The 22,444-nt window shown below is 53.9% G+C and overlaps 1 protein-coding gene across 2 annotated transcripts; it reads left to right on the top strand.

Annotated features, from left to right (window-relative positions):
- Positions 1-6,377: 6,377 nt before the first annotated feature.
- Positions 6,378-21,171, top strand: Ift27 (intraflagellar transport 27). 2 transcript variants are annotated; one of them, XM_059247310.1, is made up of 7 exons: positions 6,378-7,035; positions 12,440-12,519; positions 12,880-12,939; positions 13,918-13,977; positions 15,342-15,459; positions 16,292-16,401; positions 19,532-20,732. In XM_059247310.1, the coding sequence occupies exons 1-7, from the start codon at positions 7,002-7,004 to the stop codon at positions 19,772-19,774; spliced, it is 705 nt and encodes a 234-aa protein (XP_059103293.1). In that variant the 5' UTR covers positions 6,378-7,001; the 3' UTR covers positions 19,775-20,732. The 2 variants fall into 2 exon arrangements, with proteins under 2 accessions (XP_059103293.1, XP_059103294.1); XM_059247311.1 differs by lacking the exon at positions 19,532-20,732 and adding an exon at positions 20,925-21,171 and having other exon boundaries at positions 6,396-7,035.
- The last annotated feature ends 1,273 nt before the right edge of the window (positions 21,172-22,444 follow it).

Below are 22,444 nucleotides of genomic sequence, written 5' to 3' on the forward strand. Positions count from 1 at the left end.
AAATGTCTGCTCCTATAGCAGAGGCTCCAAGGAGGCCAAGATGTCACACCATTTGGCATCTGCTCTTTGGCTTTGCAGAAGCTCAGCTGTTTGTTTCTACCAGATCAGATCTTGGGAGTTTTAAAACTCTCCTCACGAGGCAGGTGAGGACATGCAGGTGACCCCAACACATGCACTTCTGTTGTTTTGGATCAGTTTGGTTTTTCAAAACTGTATCGATGATGCTCAGGCTGGGTTTGAACTTCTATACTTGAGCCATCCTTTTTTTTTTTTTTTTTTTTTTTTTGGTTTTTCAAGACAGGGTTTCTCTGTGTAGCTTTGCGCCTTTTCCTGGAACTCACTTGGTAGCCCAGGCTGGCCTTGAACTCACAGAGATCCGCCTGGCTCTGCCTCCCGAATGCGGGATTAAAGGCGTGCGCCACCAACGCCCAGCTGAGCCATCCTCTTACATTGGCCCTCTGAGTAACTGTGACCACAGGTACACACCACTGCACCCAACTCCATAATGTGTGTATGAGTGTGTGTGTGTGTGTGTGTGTGTGTGTGTGTGTGTGTATGAGTGTGAGTGTTTAGAGACATCCATATGTGTATAACTGCATGTGAAGACCAGAGGTCACCTCTGATGTCATTCCTTTGGCACCTTCTACCTTACATTATGAGACGAGATCTGTCCCCAGCCTGGGGCCTGCTAGATCGGCTAGGCTGGCTGAGCATTGAGCTCTGAGAATCTTCCTGTCTCCACCTCCCCAGTACCAGGGTTACAAGCCCTTGCCATCACAGCTTCTTTATGTGGGTTCTGAGGATGGAACTCGGATACTTGTGTGTGTAGTTTCCCAACAGCCATCCTCCAGTCCTGTGTTTCTAAGGCAAGCTCTGGCTCCTAGCTCCCTGGTGTGTGTTTTGTTTACAGTCAGACTCCAAACAGAATTTCCTGACTTAAAGGCCCACCTGCTGTCCCTCTACCACCTGAGAGAGCTGGGAACGTCCCTTTGGGGCACTTGGCCTCAGAAGGTGTAAGCTGGGAGGTTTGAAGGACCTTCTGTCTCACGAGCTCCCTTTACAGAACGTGACAGGTGTTATTGGGGGAAGCTCACAGATGAAGAGCTCTGGAATGTTCTGGAGGCTCCAGTCATCCCCACCTCACCCAATCCTAGCTAATGTGCTGTGGGCCAGTTCCACCCAGAAAGGGCCCTCAGCTCTGTCCTGTGGACCACTGACAGTATTTTCGTAAGGCTGCTGTGTGCTAGCCATGAAGATTCCCTTGGGTGTCAGTGACACTCTAATGCTGCCCGGAGGAGGTGCTGGGGAACTGACCTCTGAATGGAGTCCATCCTGGTAGCAGGGAGAGCCCTGGGGTTTGCCCAGCACTTTATAGTTTGCAAAGCATATCTTAGGCAGTGTGAGCTGTTGGCTCGCACCTTCATAGTAGCTGTTGGAGAGAGCAAGGGACTCGTGTGTGCTCCCAGTCCAGCCACGAAAATGACCTCCTGTGTGACAATCATAGGAAGGCTGTGCTCAGCAGGGAGGCTTTTAGGGAAGAAGGGTGAGGACAGAGACTTAGAGGACTACCATTTCTGAAGCAGGGAGCTCCCACACACGTTAGAGAAACACCAGTCAGTGTGCCTGCTGCAGGAGGAGCATGTAAACTAACACCTGGCTAGCTTCCAGTGGGGGACGAAGTGTTGGAGGCAAGGAAAGCAGGACAGAGGGGCAAAGGCCCTGGGGCAGCACAGGCAGAGCCGAGTCTGCTGGTCCCAGGAAGCCGACAGTCTCAGGTAGAGAGTGAAACACTGAGGTGGGTACCACGAGGCGCACGTAAAGAGGTCAGAGGTCAGCTTGTGAGGAAGCTGGTTCTCTCCTTCCACCACGTGGGTCCCAGGGATCAAACTCAATGTCACCAGGCTCCGCAGCAAGTGCATGGTACCCTCCCAGCCATCTCACTGGTCCTAAAAATGTTTAAGGATGACACTGGCTGCTGAGTGGAGACAGGACAGAGGAAGTCAACCGTGGATCTTAAGAAAGTACGAGAGAACAGGAGTTTGTGCTGTTTTTAGGGTCCTGAGGAAGGACAGGCTAAGATGGCGTCCAAGTAGTTGCAGGCAATGGGCAATGGCCGGTCTGGGCAGGGTGGTGTGTCCTCCAGCCCCAGGGCATTATGGGAGGTGAGGGTACCATGAAAGGAAGACAGGGGAAGCACTAAAGAGCAGCTTACTTTGTTCTTGTGGAGTTTGGCCACCTGTGCTATTTGAACCCTCTGAACACAGCGACACAAGCTTTATGCACAGAGCACAGAAAGAGAGCAGGTTCTGTGGTGTGCGTCTATGCCGTGAGCCTCCAGGGAGAGCCGACTGAGTGATCCATCCACCACCAGCATTCTAGCACCTCATCCACCCAGAAAAGGACAAAACACACTGAACATAGACCGTTCTGGAAGAGCCCCTCTTGGCGTTCACAGATAAACTGTCAAAGGGCCATTAAAGGAGGCCTCACGTGACTCTGGAGAGGTGATTTGCTCAACTTTAAATAAAAGAATCTCTGAAGTCCATGAAAAGCCAAGAGCGCCTGGCACCCCTGTGGCTCGCATTTTCCCCAGCGACTGCCGCCCCCTGCTGACCAAATCAGCACATGGCAGCCTGCCTGGCAGGCACAGCACACCGCTCTGGGCTCTTCCACTTTGCATTCTGAACACAGGGGAGGTGAGTCAGTGTCCCGCAGCTTCTGCCATTTATTGAGATGTCCACTGCCAAGCGTTGCACCAGCAGAGACACGAACAAGTAGGCCCGCTCGGGTGGCGAGCACACACACCTCAAAGGTCATTGCCACAGGAAACGTCACACCAGACGTGATGCAGAGTGGGCTGCTGCCTCATGCAGCCCCCTAGGGGACTCATCACATTCCAGGCTGTGTATCAGAGCTGGTGTTTATGAATTTCCCTGCTGCACATCCATGTACTGTCATGGGAGCAGGCAGGATAACAACCGAGCTGCTGAGACTTGAGGGGCAAGCAGAGGGATTCAAATCTGGGCAGTCTGGTCTTAAGACCTTAGGATCTCCATTTTAAATCAGTAGCCTTTTCTAAGTCAGCGGTTCCTGTCCATGGAAGAGTTTGACCTCAAGGGGACATTTGGCAATGTCTGAGGACTTGTTGTTGTCTTCAGAGGATGGTGATTTGGAAAGCTAGTGGGGCCAGGGAGGCTAGGGAAAGAAAAAAAAAATCTAGCAAAGTTCATGGTAGCTCCCTATCCCAAACTAAAAGTTCCCCATATGAAAGTATCAGCTGTGCCCAGGAGAAGACCTGATCTACACCCACAAGACCCCACAAAGTCCTGGACCTCTCTGCTCAGCACTGCCCCCAGACACGCATGCATCAGAAAGAGTGTTAGTTCCCAGAAGTCATTCCTCCCAAGGCTCAGTCTAAACTATACCAGGTACCCTCCCCCAATGATCTGTTCTGTACCCAACAACTTTGCTACTACCCTATGCAAGTGACGGGGCTCCAGTGTCATCCAGGCAGGGGGTGGATCCCGGGCTGTTCACAGTGTGATGATGGAGGAACCTGGGCTATGCAGCGGGCCTGAGCGGCCCAGGCCTCTTGCACAGAGTGTGGCAGCTGTCACTGACTGGCTTTATGCTGCAGCTCATGCATGCCGCTGTCCAGGCTGTCAGGAGTTCAGTGACCCCAGACTGATCCAAAGGTCCCTGAGAACAATGTGTCAGCAGCTGCCTCTGTGATCCGCTCTCAAGAAAAGCCCTCCATGCAAAGCCCCCACTTCATCATCAGCCCCCAGCTTTGGGAGCAGCACTGTTAACCCTTCCAGCTCAGCAGAGAATTCAGCTCCAGCTTAGAGTGCAGGCGGGGGAGAAAGAGAGGAACCAGGACCAAACTACCCCCATTGGAATGATTGTTACACTTTCCCAAGTGGCAGCATTACCTGTGTGAGAACTGGTGCTCAAGAATGCTTGCTTGTTGCTAGGGATGTGGCTCAGTGGTGGAGCCCTTGTCCAGTGGGCATGAGGCCCTGGATCCAAGTCCCAATACCACAAATAATAAAGAATAAATAAAATAAACAACCAGTGTTTGTCAAATTACCAGAAGGGTAAATCCCATGAGCTGTGTCCCCTTAAAAACACCCACTGAAGCCAGGCAGTGGTGATGCATGCCTTTAATCCCAGCACTTGGGAGGCAGAGGCAGCAGATCTTTGTGAGTTCAAGGCCAGCCTGGTCTACAAAGTGAGTTCCAGGACAGAACAGGCTCCAAAGCTACACAGAGAAACCCTGTCTCGAAAAACCAAACCAAACCAAACCAAAAAATAAACTTTAAAAAAAAAAAAAAAAAACCACCCACTGAGTGTCTCACCATGCTGGAGATTGTCCTAGAGGCCAGTGCCCAAAAAATATCGTGTCTTATCTTAGGAAGCTGACCTTCAAGTGGAGAATTCTACAAAGCACCATGGCACATCCTTTCCACCAGTGCCAATGCCAGGAAGACAGGACAGTAAGGAGGTGATAGGCTGCCAGACAGAAGGCGAATCTTTAAGGTGGATGCCTCAGAATGGACCCCCTAGGGACAGCGATGCAGGTCATGAGGGACAGAGTCCTGCAGCATGCTAGGAACATTAAGTGCAAAGGCCCTGAGGTAGGAATGCTCTCAAGGAGTTGGGGAACAGTACAACACCCAACAAAAATAAAACAACCCCAGCACTGTCTAAGAGTGGGTAGTCAGATAGAAGTGTAAATTGAAATCACCCCGGGGTCACATGGGTCACAGCATGGGGGGTACCTGTTGGTTCTGCCCCAAATTCCCCCTTACTCAACAATTACTCCAAATAGCTATGAATCATCTTCTTACCCACCTTCCATCTGGGCTAAATGCCTCAGCCCCACTCACTACTCCATGCTTAATAAGTACTTTCTGAATATCCATGGGATGAATTCCTCAAAGAAGATGCGACATGACTTTTCCAGGAGACATGCCTGTCTACCCAGACAGGACAGACAGACCAGGAAACAATCCCACCCACATCCAGCACAACAAACCAATTAATTTATAGGGCCTTCTTATGGAGCATAAACAAGGGTTCCTATGGGAACCTGGGTAACTCTCAGTCAGTGACAGTTCCAAGAGTTCTTCATGACACAGGCACCTTTTCAGAGAGACACGTCTTAGCCCTTATCCTGGGACCAGTAAAAAGTGAAAAGGCAGTGGGTGGAGCGCTCTGGCCAACCTGCATCAGCAGTCCGGAGCCATGATGGTGGATACACCCCACCCCAAAGACTTGTGTGTTGAAAGCCTGGCTCCCAGGGCAGGAGTGACCAGAGCTAAGGTTTTTAGGGGGACTGATTGAATCCCTGGAGCGCTGACTTCATCAGCAGATTGAGTCATTCATGAGTACCTAAGGTGATAGGCCACTGGGAGATGACTGGGTCCTGGAAAATGAATCTAGTTGAAAGAGAGTGTGTCTTTGGGGGCATATGGTTGGAGCTCTTACTCCCTCTCCCGACATGAGGTGGCTATGTGCTTACAGGCTATCATTGCTATGGTGTTCAACGAAGTGACCAGATGAAACCTTTCCCGTTTTAAATCGTTTCTCTCGGGTGTTTTGTCATAGCAACAAATCCCTAATCCACGGACACTTAACCTATTTCCTCTCTCCCATGAGATCGTTTATCTGTTTCAGAGGTCTAGAGGTGAGATGACTTGCCTAGCCATATCCCACCGCTTGGTGACAAAGCAAGAGGAAAGTCAGATGGCATTTACCCACCCTCCCCTCATGAGGGGCAACATCGGGATGACATCCTTTCATTCACAACAGAGGAAGCAGACTGGGAGAGAGGCATGTCCTCCCATCCCGTTCAGGTATCGCTTTCACATTGCGCCTTACTTAGATTTTATATTGTAATTTAGTTTAACTGATACATAATTACAAATCTGTGTGTATTTACATTATGTATACAGTGTATGAGTTTCCATCAGGGCAAAGGTCTCTACCCAACTATTTATCGTTTCTCTGTGAACATTCCTCCTCCCGTCCCGTTTCTGTTTCTGGAAGGTGCCGCCTGCAGTCGCCCACTGTTCAAAGCATACCGGGCTTTCCTGCTCCATCTACACTGTTAACTTCTTGCTCAACATTCCACATCCTTCCCTCCCCGCTATTTCAGGTTTAAAGGCGCATAACAGGTTTTAAGGACTTTAAAGATGGCACTTTGTTTCTGGATATGAGGCAGGGGATCTGCGGATGCTCCGTTGAACCTAGGGTCTGAGGAAGTCACCCTCCAGCACTGGGCTCTCGAGACTGCGGCTTCCTCTATTGCGCAGGCGCCGCTCTGGCGGCGTCACCCCGCCCCACGTGGGCGAAACCACTCCCAGGAAGACAGGGGGTGCAGGGTGAACTCTTCGCGATGGTTCAAGCCAAGCTCTGGCCAATCAGAAAGCCCCGCCCCGCTAATCCCCGCCTCCAGCTGCGTCCTGATTGGGCTGCTTTTTCAAAGACGCCGGCGCACAGCGGTGATTGACATCGTCTGAAGCCATTGGCCAAGCTGAGAGCAGTCAAAGGCAGAAACCTCTCGGCATCGTGCGGCGAAGAAAAATGGGTTTCCCCGCCTCCTTCTTCTATTGGATCTCTGGAGCCTCGGAGCGTTTGGCAGCAACCAATAGGAGGACAACATGGAGGGAGGAGGCGGGTTGGTGATGGTTGCCAGGAACCTGTTTGGCGCGACTCTTGGGACCAGTGGGACTAGTCGTTTGTGTCCCTGTTCTACGGCAGGGGCCTGGACCGGAAGGCTGGACTGGGAGCGGTTCCGCTGCGCCCCGCCCCGCCCCGTGGGCACCTCTGCAGGCTGCCTGGGGCCTTGGAGCCCAATGTCCACCCAACTCTAGCGCCCGGGCCTCCATCCATCCATCCATCCATCGCGGCCACAGGCCCTGGGATCAGCTGACCCCGAATCCTAACCCTCTTTCAGGCGCCCCCCACTCCCCGTCCCTGCTAGTGGGCTCGTTACCATGGTGAAGTTAGCAGCCAAATGCATCCTGGCAGGTGAGTGGTAAATGGGCTTGAACGCGTGGTCTTCGGAGCCTGAGCCGTCCTAACTCAGTCAGTTTTGGTTCACGATTGCGTCCGTCCACTGTCTGTTTCCCATAGAAATGCCTGCAATGACCAATAAAGCAGATTCCGGAAAGCGGGGGGAAAATTATTCCCTCGCCCCTCGGACACGTTTGTAGCTGCAGCTGTGTGTCCCCCCACCCCCACCCCAGCCCCCGTCTCCCTCCCGTATTTTGAGACCATCTTCACCAGGGCTTACAGCACAACACATGGACTTTACCCCAAAGTTGGGCGTCAGGGACGCTAGCTAGCCCCACAAAGTTCACATCAGCTACGCAGACCCCTCTGGTGTCAGGAAGGTGGGGGTGGGGTGGGTTAGCTTTCTATGCTACCCAGCTGGGGGCGCGGACTTGGGAGTTTCCCCAGAAGTAAGAATCTTGTTATCGTTGACTGACAGACATGAAAATAACCTGCACAATGCCTAGAGCATGGATAAGTATTAAATAGATACGTGCAGGGTGAGTTCGTGGTGCTCACACCTGTGGGCATGCCCTGAGCCAGTCCGAACATTTAGAAGACCATTTGCTTAGCTTGTAGACGGGTTAAACAGCAACTGCGTGGACACTGCATGCCTGGCACCTGTATTTCATTTAACCCCCTTTGCCACAGCACAGCAGGGTAGGTTCCGTGTAGTCCTGCTGTGACTGGGGTACTGAGTGGTGTTAGGGGCACTAGGTGAACCCCTAGTGAAGGTCATGCATAGGATTCCCAGGTCTGCCTGACTCCAGATCTCTGTGGATCGGGAAATGTCAGCTACTTTTCTTGTTGTTATGACAATATACTTGACCGGCAGCAACTTAAAGGAGGAAGGACTTAACTGTGGCTCTCAGTTCCAGGGGACAGTCCATCCCGGTGGGGAAGGCGCAGTGGCAAGAGCCAGTGGCTGGCTGGTCACATTGTATCCACAGTCAGGAGGTAGAGCGTGAGCTTGAGCATTGCTCAGCTCCTGTCTCCTTTTATCCAGTCGGGGGCGCCAGCGCATGAAATGGTACCACCCACCTTTGGGGGTGGGCCTTCCGCCCTAATTAACATAATCTAGATAATTTCTCACAGACACGCAGAGCCCATGATTCTTCTTTGTAATCAAGAAATTAGCAAATGAGGAGAGGGTGTCTCTGGATCTTTACCCTACAGACTGAGACTGGGGGATAGTTCCCTCAATGACTTTTCTAATTAGAAAACAAAAGGGTCACGATGCAGAAAGATGAGTGACAGTCATGTCTCAGATCCTGTTGCAGACCAAGGAACCCTGGCTCTCTAGAGTGCCTCCAATTCTCCAAGCGAGCACCAGGGGAGGCACTGTTGTGTAACAAAAGGATGTTGGTCAGTCCCCTCCCCAGCTCTCTTGCCTTGGCCAGTGTTCAGCTTCTGCACGGGTAAGTTGGGGACATCTTCATTTTTCCAAAGTTAAGTTTCTTTTTAAGTGGGCGGCCCCGCCTGCTGTTCTTTGCTCATTTCTCCTTAGCTGGTGAGCTCTCAAGAAGCAGGAAGCTCCTGTCATGAGCCACACTCTCCTGATGAGACTCGCTGCGTGCGTGCGTGCGTGTGTGCTTGTGTGCGGGCCGCACGTCACACCCTCAGTGTGAGTCTCTTGCCGAGTCCTCACAGCCACCAGCCAGTCCTGTGTCATCCTCGTGTACCATGAGGCAAGCAAGGCCCAGAGCAATGAAGACCCTTGTCCTAGGTCCAGACCCCGGCACTGTGCCTGCCACGTGATTCCAGCCCCAGCCAAAGTCAGTAGTGGCTCGTGGCCTCTGCTTCAACCTGGTCCTCAGTCTACAGCTTCTGTGGCTTGGGATGGAGGGGGATAAAAAGGGCACAGTTGACATGTATCTGTGTTTCATCTATTTAACAAACAACACTGTGTACCAGACAGGGGACGTACTGACTCATGAACTCTCTAGCAATTCCATGGAGTAGGTACTGCTGTTAGCCTATTTTCCAGATGTAGCAAAGTGGGCACGGAGGGGTTCAGTAACGGACTTAATATGGCACAGTTAGTGTGGAGCTGGGGTCTGGCCCCAAGTCTTTGCCCTTTTGGTGATGAACCATCTGTCTAGGGACGTGGGGACAGTAGCCACGCTTCCCTGGAGTGTAGCCCTGGCATCCTTTCCGATGACATGAATCTGATATGGTAGCCACCCTGGTAGAGACAGCAGAGGGACAGATGACCTCAGCGGCCACACAGGAAGCCAGTTGAGATTTGCCTAGAGAGAAAGGACAGGATCTGGACTTGGATTGGAGAAGGGGGTGGAGCATGTCCGGGGAACAAAAGGACAAACATGGTCCATCTCGTAAGGGACCATTGGAGATGGCCGGAGAGTTAGAGGTTGACGGAAGAGAGCTGTGGGTGAATGAGAGGACTCGGGACCGTTCTGTTCTGCAGCTCTCTGATGGGGCTGAGATGTGGTTGGTGGCATGGAGAGCCAGGGACAGACAGTGACAGAATCAGCTCCTGCCACGTGAGAGGCCAGAGTCAGCCAGCAGAACCACCGAGGCACACGGCAGTGGTGCAGAGTTGGAAGGACCCCATGGAGCTAGGTGCGGGCCACGGGAGGGGCACTGCTTGGCCGGTACAGCATACAGTTCATCAGCCCTAGGGCAGTGTCACCATGCGCCACATCTGCCACCAGGACCTGTCTCCCCCGGCAGGGGACTCAGCTCGGTTTCAGAGCCAGGTGCCACCCAGGCCATTTCTGTGTTTGAGACCTCCAAGCAGGTTCAAGCCAAATGTGGCGCCTGTGTCCTGGTGACGACTACACCCTACAGCAGTGACTGTCAGTTGGTGTCAAGTCACCGTGTCAGAGGCAAGGACACTGGGGTAGCCAGGTGCAGGGGGATCACTGCCTCCAGGGCTGGGCAGAGAGAAGCTAAAGAGGGGGCTCCCGGTCCTGCAGATGATGTACGGGGCTCCCGGCGCAGCTGTGGGCGGTGGGGGATGTGACCCGAGTGTAGGCTTGAGAGTCAGCCCAGAACAGATGAACTAGGGAGAAGACGGCGGGATGCAGGAGGCGGTGGCGGTGGTGGTGGTGGCGGCCATATCCTGGAACAGCAAAGGTGCCGGATACATGGTGGTTTGATGTGCAGAAATACGAAGATAGACGGAGAAATCCCTCAGGTCTGCGGTGAGACATGGGCTTGGCTGTGGACAAGCAAACCGTTAAAGACAGTGGAACCCCCCACAGTGGCTCGAAGCACAGCCAGTTTTGGGAAGAGCTGGCCTAGGGCGGCAAGGGTCAAGGGTTGAGAGAAGCCAGGGCTGTGACTGTCACTCAGTAGTCGATCCCTTGCCTCACGTAAGTGAGGCCCTAGGCTTTAATCCACAAGCTAAGGTGCGGGTGCGGGTGCGGGTGCGGGCGGGCTGAGGCAGAAGAGCCAGGATCACAGCCCTGAGGATGAACCCAGCAGTGCCCATCTTTGGAAAACTGAAGAGGAGGAAGGCATGTAAGGGACAAAGGAGCAGATAATGGTGACCGGACAGAGCCCGTGCAGAGTCACCACAACGACATGGTCAGGGTGGGGCGGTAGGGAATTGTTCAGGCCACCACCCCCGTCTAGGGAGTTTACCAGTGAGAACCCAGGCGAGGTCGCCAGACTTGGCAGTTAGTTATGAGGCCGTGGGTAGCCTCTCATGGTGCCTTCCCAAGGCAATCCAGTCTCCAGCCCTGGCCGTGGCTCCGGGGAACCCCGCACCCAGCAGCTACGTGGGCTCACAGGCTCTCGAGGTTTCTCGTGCTGCCTCGGATGCTCTGCTTCTCAGCTGTGCCGTCTGCCTCCTTGTCATCCTGTTGCTCTGAGAATGTGTTTATCAGCTCCCCCCGCCTCCCCATGCTCAGATCCCTCCTCACGGCCCACACAGGAGCTTCGCTGCCAGCCTTTGGTGACTGGCAGTCAGCAAAAAGATTCATGAAATTAACCAAAACCAATCTGTGGGGGAGTTTCCCAGGGAGGAAGAGCCAATTTCCTCCCAGGTTTAGGGACAGAATGCGAGTCAGGATAGCGACTGACTGACTACCTTCTGGGTCATCCGGGAGGCAGGGGGAAGGAATTGCTGGGCTGTCTGCCCTGGAATAGGTGGGACCCACCTGACCCTGAGAGGCCATAGTGCAAAGAGCCTCAAGGTGGCATTTTGGAGGGTCAGCCAGACCAGCCTAGTAAAGCAAGGCAGTGTAAAAAATCCTAGATCATCACCTAGTGCCGCCCATGCCCGTTCCCTTCTAAGAAGCGCTGGCAGGAAATCCGGTCCCGGATGGCTCACTCAGCCCCTACCTAGCAGAGGTCTCCTACGTCGAGACACCACACCTGTCCTCTAATTGTCTCACAAGAGAAAATGACAGGTGGGAAAAGTCACAACCGAGCAATGCCCGGAGCGTCAGACCGAAGACGGAGATTGGGATGGGTGCCGGTGATGTCCCCGAGGGTCAGGAACATGAGAACGCAGACAGCCGCTGCCCTGTAACACCTGGGCAGTGGAATGAGAGTCGGGATCCTGCTCTCAAGAAGGGAACGATACCCTGCTCGTGTGAGACAACCAGATCAGCAGGGCTCAAGGCTACAGGTGGGGCAGCGGAGAGGGCAAGGCAGCCTGAGCTGCCCCCGTGACAGCTCCGGAAGAACTCGTTAGAAAACTGTTCCCTCTTATCTCGCAAAAAGACTCAGGTCTGGGCCTGAAAACCGACAGGAACCTTTCTGATATGCGGGTCCCCGGAACTGTTTGTTCATTGGACAGAGAGAAGGCACAGCCCAGCTGGGTTAAGTGGCTGTAAGATACGACTGTAGATGTGGGGTCAGGGTGGAGGTGCGTGCTCCTCAGTCTGCAGCTAAGCATTCACCTGGCCCGTCAAGATGGAGTACATCACTTGAAAAGGAGTTTTTGCCCAGCCACTGCGGCCTCTGGACGTCTTTAATGCCAGTGCAGAGGAGGCAGGCCGGTAGGGTCACAAGTTGGCTGCTCACTCCTTTCTGCTGGCCAGACGCTGGAGTAAATTGGAGTTTGAAGTGACAGGTTTCCCCACGGGGTGTGCTTGGGTGGAAGACTGTCACTTCCGTTGCCAGGGCTCTGGAGCCCTCCTTGATCCCTGTTACCTTCTAGGTCATTCTGGTTGACAGGGCTCTGAGGTGTAGAGAAATGTCTCCTGGCCCTGGTAAGCTTGAAAGATGGGTCTCCTGGACCAGTTACCCTGCTGGCAACGTCTCTGCTTCCCACGAGAGCTGCAGACACTTGCTCTGAAAACTCGGGGAAGTTTCTGGTTTGGAGTCAAAGCCCTCTGTAGTAGGAGGAGGTTCTCTCACACCCAATGGAACCCAACTGATGTCTTTTCCTCTGCTCTGGCTTCAGGAGACTCAGCTGTAGGCAAGACGGCCCTGGTGCAGATGTTCCGCAGCGATGGGACCCATTTCCAGAAGAACTATACTCTGGTAAGCTGGGCCTGTACAGCCCCTGCCTGGCCACAGTGTACAGAGACATGACCATTAACCCTGAGAGAGTGACTTAGCAAAATCCCCAGATGATGTGCTAAGAGGCCTGAGAAAAGATGGGAAATGGCCACATGGAGAGCCAGTTTCCACTGGCCGCCAGGAAGGGACTGTCTCCTGGGGGGACTGGCCAGGACACCACATGGTTGCCAGGGACAGTGGAGGGCAGGGAGTCGGGAGGCCATCAGGGCCTCTGACTTCTACTTGACTGGGATACCTCTGCAGAGAGGTGGGGTCTTGCCTCGTTCTGGGTCGCCCCACCGTGGGGCCCTCTAACGCCCATCATCTTGGTGTCCCCTGCAGACAACAGGTGTGGATTTGGTGGTGAAGACAGTGCCAGTTCTTGACACAAATGACAGCGTGGTGAGTGGTGCCCTGAAGGCAGGGCTCCTGGGGCTGCTGCCATGGGCTGGGGTGCCCTCTCGGCAGGGGACATGGGGCAGTGATGCAGGGGGTCTTGGAGGGAGGGCTTGAGGAGGGAGGGGAGCGGAGGGCTGGGATGCAGGCCTTCCCAAAACAGCTTGGTATCTTTTATCTGAGTCCTTAATGGGATCCCTCTAGAGACCCCATGGCATGATGTCATCATATCCCAGTGGCTGCTCCCAGGGAGAGGGTCTATAGTATTCACCGGATCCTTAAGGAGCCCCCCCCCCCCCAGGCAAAATGAAAGACACAGAAGTCCCCTGATACCACAAGAAAGCTGAGGCAGGAGCCACTCTACAAGGCAGGTCATGGAGCGGACAGCACTGCCTACCAGGGTTCAGAACCAGGCAGGGGGGTTACTGCACCTGGAGGGGGCTCAGGGTTCTCAGGGGACTCCGAGCAAGCGAGCAGCAGCATGGTGGAGGGTTTCCACCTGGGCTGGGAAGGCTGGGTGCCTTGTGTCCGGAGCACAGGTTCAGACTGTCCTACTTTAAGCAGTGTCCCCAGGCCTCCTCGGTGACCTCCTTTACCAAGAATCCTTACACGATCTGAGAATCCATTTGGTTAACAAAGCACAAAGTGGCCTTTTGGACACCAGATCACGTGTCAGCCTGCTTCGCGCTCTGTCCCGCCAGGTGGGCGGTCAGCCTGCTCCCTCCCTCCACTTTTGTGCTTGAGGTCGGGAAAGGTGAGCCAGGTCATGATACCAGGTGGGCGGAAGCTCTGCCTCTGCCCTTTGGGCACTCTGGACTGCTCTCGCCATCTCCCTGGGGCCTCAGAAAGAGCATGTATGAAAGCACCCATGCGCATAGGCATGTACTCTGTCTACCCTCGAACCACGTCCACAGAGCGCCTGGTGGGAAACCTTGGCTTGCCCCTTACTGTGTTCACTTCTGAGATACACTTTTCCTGTTCCAGGAACTCTTCATTTTTGACTCAGCCGGCAAGGAGCTGTTCTCTGAAATGCTGGATAAATTGGCAAGTAGTGTGCTCTTTTTTTTCCCTTATCCACCTCCGCCACCCACTTGTGCCCAACCCTTTCTCCGGTTGGCACTCCCCAAAGGGACACACTGGGGCCATCAGAAGTAGCCAGGCAGGAGCCTTTAAGGGGCATCCCTCCCAGCTGGGGTTTTGGGCCCTTGGCAAGCAGCTGTTCCTACTTGCCCATTATGGCCACTCCCAGTTCTGGAATGTGCCAGGAGTCTTAAAGCTGGTCAGTCCTTGAAGACCCGCTCCAGGATGCTGTTTTTGAACAGCCCCTTCTGGGGGTTTTACAGCCCTCTCCGGCCTCCCAGGACAGGACCACTGATCTCTTTCCCTCTAGTGAGGCCTATAGCCAAAAAATGAGGCTCTGCCCCTTCTCCCACACCAAGAAGGGTCCTTGCATTGGCCTTATTCTGCCAAGCTCTCCAGAGCCCATCCTTGGCTGGCCTTTCACAGATACTAGAACATAGAATTCTGCAGGCCCCACAAGGTCAGAGCAGGGCCTGATTGTATAGGGAGGTGGTACCCAGAGCCTGTGCACCAGAGGGAGAGTCCACAGCCCAGGCAGAGGCATCCTGTGACCCCCATCATGGGCAGGCAGCAGGATATTTAGGACTCTTTAGGCTAACAGTGCTTAGTGTGGAACCCTGGCTCTTCATTTGGGTGACAGAGCCCCCCACCCAGCTGTTAGTGTAGTGTGTATTAGGGCTGATGGCGACACCGTGGGAAAAGCTGAAAATGTCCCCAAGTTTTGAAGAGCCCACCCCTATGAAGAAGATGCTGGTAGACACATCCAGGGGCCAGGCAGTGAAGGAAGCCGCGTCACCCTTTGCAGCCTGCAGGGTTTGGGAGGGCACCATAGTCTCGCCGTGGGTGGGCTCTCAAACGATTGTGATGCGTGAGTTAGGAGAACCATGAGAGACAAGAGCGGACTGCTGTCCCCTAGCCTGGCTGCCCCTGGAGCCCTGTCAGCCAAGGCCAGTCAGCATCCCCTCTGAGCTGTTTTCTTCAGCTACAAAGTGAGACTCTCCCCCAGACAACCCTACCAACTGGGGTGTCTCCATGATAAGAGGTGCCCGGCAGCCACTGCTCCCTTCTGGGTAGGCGTGCCCCTCCCCCAGGTTCAAGCTCACCTGTCCCAGATGGGAATGCCTGTCCCACATGAGTGCCCCTGAGCCTGGCCGCCTCCATTCATTCTGTGGTGAACGGGGGCTATCTGTGAGTGTGAGAGTTTCCCAGCTCACATCCCTCCCTCACCCGCCTCCCTGAAAGCTGGGTGTCCCCCCCCCCCCCCCCCCCCCGCCGTCCAAGAGTCCCTGTTCCACCCCTGAAGTGTTCTTCTCCTGTCCCCTGCTTAGTGGGAGAATCCCAATGTCCTGTGTCTCGTCTATGATGTGACCAATGAGCAGTCCTTCATCAGCTGCACCAGGTGGCTGGAGAAGGTCCGGGCCCAGACTCCGGGTACCTTCCTCCCAGGTAGGAACTGTGGATAGCCTTTTGCTAACAGCAAAGGCCTCTGGCCTTTAGCTCAGGGGTCACTGTACATGCCACTGTGGGAACAGGACAGGGGCCTGAACCCCCGAATCTTTGACTTAAACAACCTTCACTGTGCCCTTGCTCTGCCTCTTAATGGTCTTGATGGGGAGACAGTGCCACCCACCAGGAAATGTTGTGAGAGTCTGGATAATAAGAAGGAAGGTGCTGCATTCTGAATTGATGTTTTCAGAAAGCTAACTCCGGGGAAGAATCCCTCATTTTCTCCAGTACACGGGGCACAAGTTACATTCCAGCCCTGTTATCACTTCGGCATGCTTTAAATCAGTTTCTTTCTCATCCCTGTGTGAGATCAACAAATTCTCCTCATTAGAGGCCAGAGAAAGCAGCCTCCAGAGACGGGCTGAGAAATTAGCACAGCTGAGGCAGCTGGGAACGGAGCTCAATTACCTGAGTCCCTGACTCCGAGCCCAGGCCCGAGATTAGCATTAATGACCATGTCCGATGTTGGTTCCATGTGCTGGGAATTATCACAAATGCTCTTCTAAACTCAGTCCAGGCCTGCCTGGCGCTTACAGCACTAAGGAGATGAGGAACACAGATCTGTTTGAAGCCACAAGAGAACTCTGAGTGAGCTGCATGTGCACAGCAAAGCCAACCTGTCCTCTGTGGCCCTTGGGGACCTTCCCTTCTGGTACATAGCACCTCAAGTGGGCAGCTTCTGTCACCTGATGGATCACATGCCTTCTCTCTGCAGCTGACCTCCCATCCTGCCACCTCAAAACACAATATTGTGGTTATTTCTCTTGAGTAGGTGTTTTAGTGGGAACTAAGACAGACCTGGCTGGCCGACGAACAGTGGATTCTGCTCAGGCCCAGGCATGGGCACTGGGCCAAGGCTTGGAATTCTTTGAAACATCTGTGGTGAGTCGTGTCCCCCCCCCCCCCCCCCGCCCCCTCTCTGAGCCACTGATCTGAGAGAGCTCTGTGCTGGAGGTTTGTTCATGACCTCGGATGCATTTAGTGGTTCTGTTCCCAGGTGCAAAATCTAAATTCTGCATTCCAGCCAGAATGCTGACACTCCACCCAGAATGCTCAGTGTGTGTCCTGAGAGTCCTCTGTGTGGCCCCAGGAAGCAGGGCAGGCAGACAGCCCACCCCAGGCAAAGCTGCATGCATCTCAGGAAGACTTTGACGTGGAAGGTGCTCCGTCTCCCTGACCCTTGAACTCTGTGAGCACTGCAGAAGGACACAGCACTTACTGTTGGTTTCGGTGGCACCTCCCAGATAGCTCTGCAAGACAGGAATTGTCCTGTCCCCAGTTCAGTGTTGAAGTAAAAAAATGACTATCCTAGGCCCGCATGACCGGGGTGCACCCAGCCCCAAGGCCCCCGGCTTCTCATCACATAGGAGCATGTAGTGTCATCTCTGATGTAAGAGCCCTCCTGCCGTGAGAAACCCTGAGTGATGGGTCACTGGCATCATGGGGGCTGTCTAGCACAGTGACACGTCTTCTGACATTTGGAACGTTGAAAGGTGCAGCTTCTGGGCACGCGGTTCTGACCACACCACATGCCTGTTCTGAGCCTCCCACCACAAGCATGCAGACGGCCCAGACACCAGTGTCTCATAAGAAGCCGTGGCCCTCACTCAGGAGCATTGCCCAAGAGTCCTGCTAGGCCTGCAGTGGCTGTGTTGTGTGAGGTCTAACCTTGAGGTCTCTAGATCGAGTTCTTTGGCTTTCTAAAAAAGTCAGTGGGGGTAGTGCATACCCTGGGTGTCACCTCCTCCAGCTGCAGGCTCTGTCACACCTACAGAACAGCCTGGGCCACCGCTCTGTGCTGTGTGGATGTAGACATCTCTAGTGTCCCACACTGGCACTTTTCCCCAGACAAGGCATAGCCTTCAGGGCAGGTGTTCTGCCTTCCCATGGCATGGAGCGCATCTGGCTCTGGGACCCCTGGGAATGGGATGTACACCATAGGGCCTCAGGCTCCTCACCTGTAAGGACAGGGATAGGAAACTGCCCTTTGCTGATTATCACACACAGGCATGTAAAACACTTAACACAGTGTCTAGTCTAGTTGAGTAAACACTCAACATGCTAGCTTTTTATAACAGAACTGATCCCCTAATATGGTGTTTTTATTGTTACTATTTACTAAACCCCAGAACCAATGTCTGGTATAGAGATGGATGTCACCCCTGCCTCGAGTCCAATTACCACAATACTAGATTAATGAAGTTCAAAGGAGAGAGCTCGCCCTGCACAGGGCTCCCCGGCCGGGCCGTGCTGTACACCTTTGAGCAAGCAGTGAGCTGTAGACCCATAGCTCCCCATTCCCTCCTCCTCTCCCTTCGTCAGTCACACCATCCCCTCCCCCAACGCCCCATATTTCCCAGAAATTAAAACCTGCCCCAACACATCAGTCACCCAAGGCCACTGGTCAGCTCCGTTCAGGTGTCAGCGAGGATGCGCATAAATCCTGCTTGAAGAGGCTGCGGTTGGGTACTCGGCATTAACCGTGCCAGTTAACTAGTCCCCCCTGAGCTGCTGCTAACAGGAGCGCCACTGGCAGCCCGGTTAAGAAAGCTGTAATTAAAAAGGGAACATAACCCAATGTGGTTTGAGACGCTGCCAAGCCCATCTCCTCCTCGCTTCTTCCGAAGTGCAGCCGCCTCGGGGAGAGACCTCCATGGTTCTTCAGCTCTTAAACACCCCTTCATGTCTGACATTTCCGGGCCCCCCAAAAAGTCAAACTTTGCCTTTGAACAAAGTTTAAAGAATTTTCTAAACCAAGGTCAAAACCCATTGTTTGTCACTAAGGTGAGATTATGTTCAGAACGTGAGAGCCAGGCTGAGTTCGTGTCTCCACGGGGAGGGCTGCCCTCCCAGGCAGCCGGGGGCCTGCTGTTTGATTGTGTTAATTACCTTTTGAGTAATTTCAAAACAACCTGACAGGGCAGCTGCTCCTGTCTCTGCTGTTCAGTTAGCAGACAGACCCAGAGAGGTTGTGTATCTCTCCCTGGTGCACAGCTAAGGAGTAGAATCAAGACCAGGACGCAGCCCTGTCCGGGAAGACCTGAGTGCTTCAGGTCTTCCAGAAGGAGTACACCCTCTTGACCTCCTCACGGGACCTGCTTGGGGGTTCTTGGTGACAGAGTTCTCAGTCAAACCGAGGGCTAGTCTGAGCCTACTCTAAACATTGTCACTCACTGTGTTGTCCGTGTCCAAACTGCTCAAGATGATAATTAGGCATCAGATAAAAAGGCTTCTATTGCTGGCGGCCCCCTTAATGCGTTTGGAAAATGGTTCAATTTCCATCTCTTTCCAAGCACTCCATGGTGTCTGTCGAGGCTCCTGGGCATTGAATTCCTTTCCTTTTATGATGGGTTCTCCCGGCTTGTGCTTTGGAGAGCTTTTGACTTCATCTAGAAACTTCCCACATAAGACTTCATAGGCCTCCTTCCCTCCACTGGGCGCTTAAGGACACTTTGGTTGGGGGGTGGGGTTATTCAGTGACATTGACTGCCTGGGACACGATGGCCACACAGGCAGAGGTGCTGCTGGCTGGGCTCTCGTGCCCGTGGGGACCTTAGCAGGTGCTCACTGGGCTGCAGTCTGTCCTTCTTTGAGCACACCCTTGGCATTGAGTCCTGCTTTTTCTTGGCCAGCAGCCCCCCCTGATTGCACTTGCTTCTCCCTTGCTGTGGGGTCCAGGCAGCTTTCCCCCCAGGCCTGGTACACTTTTGTCCTTTGTATGGCCACACCATTAAAAAACGGTCACCTGCACCAGCCTGGATCAGGATACACTGTCCAGCTGGGCCCCTCCACCCGCTGGGCTTCATCCACTCCTCCGTAAAGTGCAGACACACTGACTTCTGCGCTATTCCTCCCATTTCATCGGGGACACTTCAGGGCCTCGTACTGAGCTCTGCGGCGCCTTTGGCAGCCACTGAAAAGCTTTCAGACAGGCCCTTGTAGACCCTTAGCTGCATCTCCTATCTGCAATGTGCTGGGTTCTCACTGCCACTTTGTTCTTAAAAATGCCCAGATGGTGTGGTGGTGTGTCCCTGTAATCCTACTGCTTGGGAGACTGAAGTGGGGAGATAAAGCATTTAAGGCCAGCATGGACTGCATAGCAAGACCCTGTCTTAAATTGGTGGTAGTGGTGGTGGTGGTGGTGGCGGCGGTGGCGGCAGCAATGGCAGCTAGAGATGTAACTCAGGTAGAAAAGTGCTTATCTAGTTCAGGGCACTCTGAATTTGATCATCAGCACCATAGAACATACCTATAATCCCAGAACTCCAGAGGTAGAGGCAAGAAGATCAGAAATCCAAGGTCAGCCTTGGCTATAGAGAGTTCGAGGCCAGCCTAAGCTACATGAGACCTTATCTCACAAAACAAAAAAGTTGTCTGAGAGACAGTTTCCTAGGTTGGGTCCCCTGGTGTTGCAACATTAGGCCCAATAAAAAACTTGGGAGATAGGAACCCAGACAGAAAACAAAACAAAACCAGGCCCCCACAATGCAGGTGCATAGTGGCCATGGTGTCAGCAGGGTGCTGTGTGTGCGCGCCCTGCCTTCTGACAGCCCCTCAGACCTCACCTTGGAGGGCCCATTGTTGGCCACTCTTGGATGCAACCTAAGACAAGCTCCTTCGTTTTTCCAATCCTCTGGAAAATAGAGATGTCTTCTGGGCATGTTTAGTCATGAAAAGCAAGCGTTCATTCCAGCTCAGTCAGTGCCACCCCAGGGGTCAGGGATGAGGAAAACTGTTAAACCTCCAGCCAAGAGCCAGTGCTGTCAGAGATGCCCTCCCCAGCCATGTGGGAGGAGCCGCGTGTTCTTGTTGGGATCTGGCCCCATCCCAGAAGTCCTAGCGTATTCCTTAAAGATAAGCCTGTTCCCATTTGTCCCTGTGTCTCCATCATGTCCCCTCTTCCCCCCGCCCCCCACCATGGCCCTACTGGTCCCTGGAGTAGAAGGTCCCTGCCTCTCTGGTCGGGGGTTGGGTGTGCTGTGCCTCTCTTGGCTGGGCTGGGCCCTGTTGCCTTTACAGCCCTCCCTCTCCTCTTCCCACCTGGAGGCCAGCTGTGGCCAGACTCTCTCCTATAGCACATCTGTCTGCTGTTTTGCTTTGGCCTCCGTCATAGCTGAGTAAGGGGATTCATCTTCACGTCCTCCACACAGAACCCTAGTGGCCACAAGGATGGCTCTTACAGCCAGATCTCAGCCCAGTCCCCAGCTCACTACTCACACGCCGTGCAACTGTCTGTATGTTCTTCCTATCTCTGTTTCCCATAAAATCTTCACGGTGACAGCAGCTGCCCAAACTGCATGAAGATGCCCTGACACCAAGTGTCAGGAGCCTGAAGTGAAAAACGCCTCTAGTAGGGGCCAGCTTCCCCAGACTGTAAACTCTCACACCCTTCTCACTTCTTACAGAAGGAGATGGACAATTACGAGGCCCCCTTCCACTGTCTGGCCAAGCAGTTCCACCAGCTGTACCGGGAGAAGGTGGACATGTTCCATACCCTGGTGTGAGGGTATAGTGGACCGTCCCACGGGGCTGGCCAAGCTGGGCTGGCCCGCTGTGAGTCCAGCAGACCTTCATCTCTCCAGAAGACAGGAGATGGAATGTCTGGTACTTCTCAAATATCATCACAGCTTTCAATAAAATGAGGAAAATGAACATCAGCTGCTTCCGTTCTTAATTGGGGCTGTGCCTTTAACCACTGCTGCGCTGGCCAGTCACGGGGTACACCTGGCCCCTGTTTCCACCCTCCGTGTATAGGGTCTGCCTGTTCTGCAGGTCCCCTATAGGCCTTCAGTAGAGAAGGCCAACCCCGAGCTGGTTTGGAAGTACCTGTGAGCTGCCGCAGCACCAGTACATAGAAACACCCCTGACTGGAGGATCTCCAGGCACCACTCTTCCTTGAGGGGACTACTGTTCCACGGAAAACAGTGACCCCTGCCCGCACCCACTGCTCAGCTTGGGATTCAGCCAGCCTCTCCCAGCTACGCTGCTGGGAACCCTGAGTGCACAGACCGCTGAGAGCTGGCCGCTTCCTGTAATGGCCCCCTCTCCGCTCCGAAGCTGGGCGGCTGTGTCTCCCTCTGCATTGAGCTGGACCACTTGCCATGCTATCACGCTGTCAGATTAATCGTTCCGAAACACCTCTTCACCCTTCCGCTCCCTGATGAAGGCCTGTCCACACCAGGGCTGCGGCTACAGTGTGGCACCTGAGGCCTCCTAGGATTGTCACTCTTCCCTGGGGACCCCCACTTCTTCAGCGACCCCCCGGTCCACAGGGCTTTTGCCACCTCCTGTCCCCAATCCTCTTTTGAGAGAGTGTCCTACCAACAGCACTAGCTAGGGATGTACAGCCCCCGGTGTGTCCTTGTGATGACGGCCATGATGGAACGGCTCTGGTTACTGCTGGTGACCCACCACGTCTCTACATGAGCTAAGCGCATTACATGTATCCACCAATTCTGTCCTTACAGCATGGAGTCTGTTAATATCCCACTTTTACAAATGACAAGCTGGAAGGAGAAAATTAAGCTCAGCCAAGGGGCAGCAGAGCCAGAACGCTAGACTCCAGAGCCAGCAGCTCCCAGCTCCCCCCCTCCCTCCCCCTGAGCTTGGCAGGAGCTGTGGAGGCCACGCTGCCTGCAGAGGGTGAAGGTCAGGCTGCTTGCCAAGGTCACAGGAAGGAGAGACAACTGTGTGCAGGGCATCCAGGCACAGAGCAGCAGCCAGCACCCAACCCTCGCATCTCCCTACCTCATGCCGTGACTCCTTAGTGTGCGCCGACTATGGCCGCTACAGGCTGGCAACTGCATCACTTCAAAAAACCACAACTGAGGGTTGACTGCAGGCCAGGCACATGTCCAGACACTGGCAATGCCAGGCTACAGAAGGTCCTCAGTGTACAACCAAGAGAACAGGAAGCATTTTCCAT

This window comes from Peromyscus eremicus, chromosome 20 (assembly GCF_949786415.1).
Source record: "Peromyscus eremicus chromosome 20, PerEre_H2_v1, whole genome shotgun sequence".
NCBI classification, from domain to species: Eukaryota; Metazoa; Chordata; class Mammalia; order Rodentia; family Cricetidae; genus Peromyscus; species Peromyscus eremicus.

Coding starts and splice junctions, on each gene's coding strand:
- Ift27 (XM_059247310.1), top strand. CDS start 7,002: ATGGTGAAGTTAGCAGCCAAATGCATCCTGGCAG. Junction 7,036..12,439: donor AGCCAAATGCATCCTGGCAG/GTGAGTGGTAAA, acceptor CTCTGGCTTCAG/GAGACTCAGCTGTAGGCAAG. Junction 16,402..19,531: donor AATTCTTTGAAACATCTGTG/GTGAGTCGTGTC, acceptor AAAAATGCCCAG/ATGGTGTGGTGGTGTGTCCC.